This window comes from Kryptolebias marmoratus, linkage group LG1 (genome assembly GCF_001649575.2).
Source record: "Kryptolebias marmoratus isolate JLee-2015 linkage group LG1, ASM164957v2, whole genome shotgun sequence".
Taxonomy (NCBI): domain Eukaryota; kingdom Metazoa; phylum Chordata; class Actinopteri; order Cyprinodontiformes; family Rivulidae; genus Kryptolebias; species Kryptolebias marmoratus.
Genome location: NC_051430.1, coordinates 17,410,482 through 17,418,013, shown reverse-complemented (window position 1 = coordinate 17,418,013; position 7,532 = coordinate 17,410,482). Strand labels below are relative to the sequence as shown.

Genomic DNA, 7,532 nt, shown 5'->3' with positions numbered 1-7,532 from the left:
ATAGGACATACATAAGGGAAGTGGGGGACATGTCCCACACATACCCCGGTTATGCCTTTGCTTGGGGGTGCTACGGGGGTGCTATGACTTTTCCAGGGGGAGCTATAGCACCCCCTAGCGCCCCCCTGGCGCCGCCAGTGAGGCAAACACAAACAGGTCTGTTTAAAAAAGCACATTACAGCTCGGCCAACAAAGAAACAACGTAGTTCATTTACCAAACAGAAGCACACAAATACAAATATGGAAAATAATGATCCACTGTAGAAAATAATATGTAGGCCTGCTTATAACATTGCCAAAACTTAACAAATATCCTACAAATAGTCATTTATATTATTAGAAATTTTATTTAAAAGGCACATTGATGAATTGTTTGGAAAACTATTTGGAAAAACAGGAAATAAAACGGTAATCAGAATGTCCTCTGGTGCTCCAGCACTTTAGGAGGGGCTCGAGAAGGGCTTGATGAGGCCGAGATCCATGGCTTTGACGAGGCACATCCGGGCCACTTCAGCGGCCTCCTGCCTCTTGGGATTGTCGTCCCCCTTGCCGATCACTGTGAGGATTTCCAGCATCTCGCTCTCGATCAGCTTCTTGGCCAGCTCGCTGTCATCTGAGTTGAGCATGTTGTAGACAGTCACAAGACCCCGTTGCTGGATCATAGGGTTGGTATGGAGACATAGCCTCTGCAGGATCTCAAGCCACTGGACCGTCTGGTGGAAGAAAACAGTCACTCAGTCTGTGAAAGTCTTTATGGGGGATGTAGCCGTAGCACCGACCCTCTGATCACGGCTGTACGTACCACCAGGGTCACTTTGGTGCAGAGCTTCTTCTCAGCAGCAGTGATCATGGCCAGAGCTCCAGCTGCGGCTATCTGAAGTTTGTCGTCATCTTCTCCACACAGCAAGACCAGCAGCTTCAGCCTATCATTCCCATCTTGAAGGTAACGAGCATGGACCTAAAACGAACGTTATTTATTTATCGATAATTTAAGTTTGTTCAGCCACTTGTAGCTGATCGTAACCTCACCTCCTTAGATGTTACAAGGTTGCACATGCACTCAGTGGCAGCCAGTCTAATCCTGTCATTCTCTTCAAACATGTGGTTTTCAATCTCTGGCAAAGCCTTCTCTTTGACTATTTTTACCCTGCAGAGACCACAACAGTTGCGGTGATGTCATTTGTTGCAAAATGATCTGTATTTATCTGTACGACTGACCACATCCTGTCATGTTCAGTCACCTCAGTTTCTCACTGTAGCCTGCCAAGTTGGTGAGTCCTCGGAGAGCTTCGTAGTTCTGTGCTCCTTCTTTGTCTGTATGCAGGAGGTTGACTAAAGGCCGCACCACTTCATAAACCTGTCCACCAAAACAAAAGTTCAGCTGATTCTTTCTCAAATAGGCTTTGCTCAACCACTGTAAAATTCAGTTCAAATGGGGCACGAAAAAGAGCATAAATGGCAAATAGCACAATGAAAATTATCAACAGGCAAGTAAAGAAAAAGAAAAAAAAAGATTCTCAAAGGTATATAGAGAGGAGGCGAGTGGAAACATTATGCTTTGTTTCAGTAAATTTCCACTTCAGATTGACTGACACTGAAACCAACCAAAGCAGCTAAAAGTCTCACCCTCTCGCCAGGAAAAGCAATTTCTGGGTTGGAAACAGCTGCTATCTTTGCAAGAGCAAAACTTGCTTTCACTTTTCCAGCTTCTGTACCTTCGAGAGCGAGTGGTATCAAAGCCTGGGAACACAGGACCGAAAAAAAACCCCAGAACAAATTCAAATTAAAAATGAACAGCAGCAAAGGAAGGCCATAAAACATCTAAAAAGAAAAAAAAAATGGTTTGGCTTTTTTGTTTTGGTGATTATGCAGTGTGTGACAACATTAAAATAAAAGCAGGACGCACCTTTCCTCCGCCTTGGGCGACGATTGTACCGCGTTCTTTGGCATCTTCTGATAAAGCCAAGAAAACCCTAAAAATAACACATTTCAGAAGAATGTCATGTATTCATTTGTTTTCCAGTTTCTGTCTAATTTTCTGGTAACTCAAAGACAAAGAAAAAAAGCGAAAACAGGAAGGAAGGTGGCGGATGAGTGCGTGGGGGGATTCACAAGTCAAACGGCGTGTTTTGAAGACATTTAAAATGCTGACACATCGCTGCCTTACCTTGCCAGCAGCTCCTTGGTTTGATCAGTCAGGATAGAGTTGTCTGCTTTGACCATGACAGCGAGAGCTGATGTGACTCCAGCCTTCAGCAGCCTTTTCACTCTTTTCTCTATGAAGTCCTTCTTGTCCTGAGAAAGGAAACGCATACACATTTTGCAAACACGTGACGCTTCCTGGGAACTCATCACGAGCCGTAGACATTTTCTTCTGCAGCTTTTACCTTGGGGTGTTGCTGCGGGACGTGCTGTTTGGAGAACTGGGCCAGTTGGACGAGCTCGGGGATGATTTCCTTTTTGTCGTAGCTGTTGGTGCAATTCACCAGGGTGCAAGCAACCGCATATAAGATGGTTTTATCCCTAGACTAAAAAAATACAAAGAAAACAACACTTGTTGTTGTCTGTCTGATCAAATTTTGTATGCAACTACCTTGCAGAACCGAGGCTCACAGTGGTTCATGTCTTCTTCAATTTTAATATACATATTACTAATATCAAAAGGCAGTTTATTTACATCTTTGACTGAAGTGCACTTGAATAATAAGAAGCACATATTGTGTCAAATGTAGTGAAGCTTAAATTTACTGGGAAAAAATAGCCTATATTATTGAGACATAGCATGTAATAGTAATGTGTAATACTCTGTAATTTTAATTGTATATTTGTGCATGAAAGTAAAAAAAAAATTCCTAGGAAGAACAGCATGACTAACACAAGTTTCTGAATGACATGTGTCAAAACATGTAGTTTCAAGTTGCACCTTAGCCATTTCAAACATTGCTTTCATCGCAAGCTCATCTTCCACAAAGTCGTCTTTTACGTCAGCATCATTCGTCAGATATGCAAGACCTTCAATGGCCCACTTCCTTGTTTTCGAATCAATCTGGGGATTACAAAGCCACCTAGATAAGAAGAAAATGAAGCAATTAAAATGGTATGCAGTTATAGTTATGACACACAATTACAGTGCATCTTTTTAAAGGGCTCATAGGAAAATATATTGTTGCTTATTATTGTGTGAATGCTGATTCGGCATTTACATGTTTTTTGCAGTCTGACTTCTCTTTCTTTTAGCTTTAACAATTCAGTTTCAGCTTCTTCAACAATTTTCATTAGTGTCATTCAGCATTCACATTGGGTTCTTGCTGAAAATGTGACTTCTGCTGGACTGTAGTCCAATACTCACTTCCTGCACTGCTTGGCCAGCTTCTCTGTGGAACCCTCAGCAAACTGCCGTAAAGCGTAGTCATCGCCTCCAGCTGAACCCAGTTTGCAGAGACCCTGCAGAGGCCATGGACAAATTAGAGTTCTCTCACTGGTTTACTGTGTTCGAGAGTTCCCTTTTGGATCGGCGTTAAATACAGGAGTTCTGTCTTTGCCACACTCACCACCAGAGCGCGGATCTTAATCTTCTCGTTCTTTGTCTTCTTGTAGATGTCCTTCAGCAGCGACACACCGTTGGTGATGAAGAAGCTGGCGCGGCTCATCTTCGTGGAGGCATGGATCAGCGCCTCCACGGCAACCATCTGGTCCACCTCGCGTTCGGAGCCGCACAGCGCCACCATCATCTCCATGATGCCTTGCTGTCCCACCAGAGAGTTGCCCACGTCAAAGGGGCCCTGCAGGAGTCCAGAGATGGTGTTGATGGCGTGGAGGGACTTGTCCATGTTGTTTGGGTCGATTTTGGATCTGCGGCAAAGAAGCAGAGAATAAGGGCAACAGAAATATCCAGTTTATACCATTTTTATTAAAACACTTTTAAATTATGCGACATACGTGATATATTCACCACAGATGTCCCTGAAGTTGGTTCTCTCTGGGTCACATTTCAGGTCGTCGTAGAGCTTGTTGAGAAGAACACTGGCGATCAGCTGCGTGTTCTCCGTCAGGGGCAGCTGATCGGGCAGTTCAGGAACCTGACCACAAACCTTCAGGATCTTCTTCAGACCTGAAAAAAAAGCAAACACATACATCATGCCCAAGTTGCACGAAGAGACCGAAATAGGCGACCCGATGGAACCGCCGGGCTCACCGTGATCTATAGTGAAGAGAGTCCTGGAGTGGTCTTTCTCTTTCATGTCTTTGCGAGGTACGTTCTTAGTCAGCAGGTTCAGCGCCTGGTCTCTGCCGTGGCCAGACACCTTTTTATTGGCAACCATCTCCAGGAGAGCAAGAAGGATTGTTTTCAAATCTTTAGCTGCATCTGCAAGAGAATACCGCAGTCTCTCAGTTTGTGGTACCAACGGCAAAATGGCCTTAAATATTTGTGTTCTGCAAGATTAAATCATTGTTTCAGAAGGAAAGGCTTAATAAAAATGTCAGTAATGCTATTAATGTTATTCTATAGGAATGTTTTTTTCTTACCCAAAACTAAAGAGGCTTCTTTGCCATAATCTCTTGTATCTGCGCCAGTCAGGGAGTCATTGATGCTTTGAAAGAGGCTGCAGGTAGCCAGTGCAATTTCTTCATTGTCAAGAGCCATGATGCTGCACATTTTATCAACACCGACCATGTTCACAATGGCCATAGCCTATTTAGGAAAGGGATAACGTGAGAAAAAGATACAAATAATATATGTGTACAGTTTTACTCTCTTTCAAGGCTGTGCTCAGAGAACGTTTCTGTGTTTGGACTCACCCGAGCTTTGTGTCCCGTGCACATTCCTGACAGAGTGCGGACAGCAGCCAGGATTAATTCTGCGTTGCTCGTCTCGATCATGTTGAGCAGCAGAGCCACTCCGTTATTCTGGAAGATCCTCTCTGCTCCCGAGTCTTCCCTCGACAACACAATTAAGTTGTTGGCCGCCTGTGGAAATGACCCAGGAGGAGACGCTGTGTCAAAACTGCTAATGAACTTTTCATCCACAAGCTGACGAAAGCTAAAAACACAGGAGTCTGGTTTCATTCATATATCTGCTGTAAACCACTCAAAACACCCACTTTTTCCTTCTTTTCCTTGTCCATTTCCTCATTGAGGAGAATGTTGAACATGTTCTGCACCCTTGAATCTGTGGAGAATGTTGTCTTGAGCTGTGGAGACAGAGTCAAACTTACTGTTACTGTCCAGTCAAATAGTTGTACTAATTTCATGCACATAAATGTAGTCATAATAAATGTGGAGTCTTTATGTACAAGTTCTCAGTGCTGACCTTGGCCTGGATCTCTGCTCCCAGCCTGCGGAGAGTCTCCAGGAAGGTCTTGTTCTTTGGCTCGAGGGTGGCGCATCTCTGCACGTCTTTGAAAGCCATGTCCAGTTTTCCGAGCTTTTCCAGAGCCTGACAGCGGCGGTACAAGGCTTTAATGTCTGATGCATCTTCATCGATTGCTGTGGAAAGGTGTGTGTGGGGGGAAAGTCATAATGAACTCAAGGGTGAATTTTCTCCAGCAAATGTTTCTTGGTCTGGGTAAAATTGCTTTACTGAATGTCAAACATATACTTGAATTTGTTAAATCAGCGCTGTACCTTTAGACGCATCAGATACTGCGTTGGCAAAGCTTTCCTGTAAAGTAAAAAAAGAGTTAAAGAAATTGTCTGAATTTGAATCTAAGTTTCAAATATGCTCAATGTAAGCAAGTTTTTTTTCAGATTGCTCACCTTTTTTAAGTAGCACGCAGATCTGTTCCTGTAAATGACAGCCAGCACCTTCTTGTCCTGACACACCTTGATGGCGCTGGTGTAGCACTCAATGGCCTTGTCAATGTCTCCCACCTGAAAGTGCTTATTTCCTTCATCTTTTAACTGGATTGGGTCTCCCATCTAACGAAAAACTGGATTATTAGTTATGGCGTGCAAAATGAACAAATCATCTTTGTTTATTTATTTTTTTTTAATGAAAAATTCAACCTCATTACCTCATTAAAAGCTTTTTGTTTGGTCAGGTTTTGTGTCTGATGGTGTCAGTTCTCTGCTCAAACCTGAATTTCTTTTTTAATTTGTTGTAACAATCAAATGTACATGCAGCATTTAAGCTGCTGTAAAGACACCAAAGCAAAGCCACACCCTTGAATCATAAAACTTAACATTTTGGAAGAAGAACAAATGGTTTAATTGAGTTAAACACATCTGGCAAACATAATTTCCACAATTTTGTCATTTTAAAATATGAAAGGAATCAGAATTAGAAGCAGTACTTAACCAATAGTCTTTCGCAGTACTTGTTTTGCTTTGTATTTACTAGAAGCATAGTAACCATAATCTATCACTGTTACAATATCAGTTAAAACTAAATTCTTCTTCGTTTGATTCTCACCATTACAAAGGGCTGTCCTGATGGGTCTCCTGAAGCAAATGGCCATGCACGTGCTATCTGTAACTTTAAATGGCCTCCATTCAAGCCTTATTTGGACTTCACCTAATACCCCAGTCTGACCCTTACAACAAATGCTGGTATCTACTGCAGACTTGCTTCTGCTTCTCTAACCTGATAGTCTTTTTTTCACTCTGAATACCTCCAGAATACCTGACTGTCACCCAGAGGAAACCAAAACTCTTTGTGGAAGCTCTACTGTACCTTCAGGTCGTGTGTCTTGGTTTCTGCCCGTCTTCGTCCTTTTCTGTCTCTAAAGATTTGAGTAAATGATCTGGCTCTCCAGTCACAAGTGTTTCGTCAGACTTTTTCTATCTTCTGGAACCATCTCTCCCCCCCATGCCTAAGTTTATATTTATAGTGAATGTCAATGAAGAGGGGCAGAGCTAATGTGGCCCAACCATGACACAAAGGGGGTCCAACCAAAACACACTCAGTCCCTGAAGAAAAACTGTGCACCGAGTTATTAGAGAGCACGACAACGGCCGCTACGTCGAACTCTTCTTTCAGATTTGGTGATCCATTTGAAGTCGCTACGAAGGAAACTTTTTGTTGAAATGCAAAAAGTGAAGTTTGAGGGACCCCCCCTCACAGGTGGTCTGCTCCTGATAAGGTCTATTTAGGGAACAGACAGCTGAGAACCCACCAGCAAATGCTCAACGCGCTGGGAGGGTGGGGGGTTACAGAGTGGGTGTGTGGAGACACTGGTGGGTGGGAGGGACGGACAACTGCATGTCCACGAGAAACTGGTAGGTTCTGGAAAGAGCATGATGTCACACTGCACAAGCTGGAGATTAACATGTAATGGTTAGGAGAACTATTAGAGGAAAATATGTTTATTCAACCCGGGAAGATCCCACCTGTCATTTCTATTTAAGAAGAATTTAAACTTCAGCTTTTGAGATCAGATCAGCCGCTCTGTCGACACATGCATCAGTAAATTGTTGCCCTTTTGAACGTTTTCACAAACACTTCCATATCTCCGTGAACACTTTTGGATTTCCATGGCTTTGCGAGCTCTCATTAAAGCCCCAGCATTCCCTGGAGGAATGCATATCGCCCG

At 43.2% G+C, this 7,532-nt stretch overlaps 1 protein-coding gene across 3 annotated transcripts; it reads right to left on the bottom strand.

Annotated features, from left to right (window-relative positions):
- Positions 1-327: 327 nt before the first annotated feature.
- Positions 328-6,823, bottom strand: unc45b (unc-45 myosin chaperone B). Of its 3 annotated transcripts, none has more exons than XM_017414018.3 (20): positions 6,674-6,823; positions 5,758-5,919; positions 5,626-5,662; positions 5,312-5,487; positions 5,103-5,192; positions 4,801-4,968; positions 4,528-4,693; positions 4,196-4,366; positions 3,940-4,111; positions 3,552-3,852; positions 3,350-3,444; positions 2,924-3,065; positions 2,388-2,528; positions 2,168-2,295; positions 1,907-1,973; positions 1,627-1,740; positions 1,242-1,357; positions 1,030-1,147; positions 803-958; positions 328-713 (listed from the first exon to the last, which is right to left on the bottom strand). In XM_017414018.3, the coding sequence occupies exons 2-20, from the start codon at positions 5,917-5,919 to the stop codon at positions 441-443; spliced, it is 2,793 nt and encodes a 930-aa protein (XP_017269507.1). In that variant the 5' UTR covers positions 6,674-6,823; the 3' UTR covers positions 328-440. The 3 variants fall into 3 exon arrangements, with proteins under 3 accessions (XP_017269507.1, XP_017269506.1, XP_017269505.1); XM_017414017.3 differs by lacking the exon at positions 6,674-6,823 and adding an exon at positions 6,413-6,541; XM_017414016.3 differs by lacking the exon at positions 6,674-6,823 and adding an exon at positions 6,299-6,408.
- Positions 6,824-7,532: the final 709 nt, after the last annotated feature.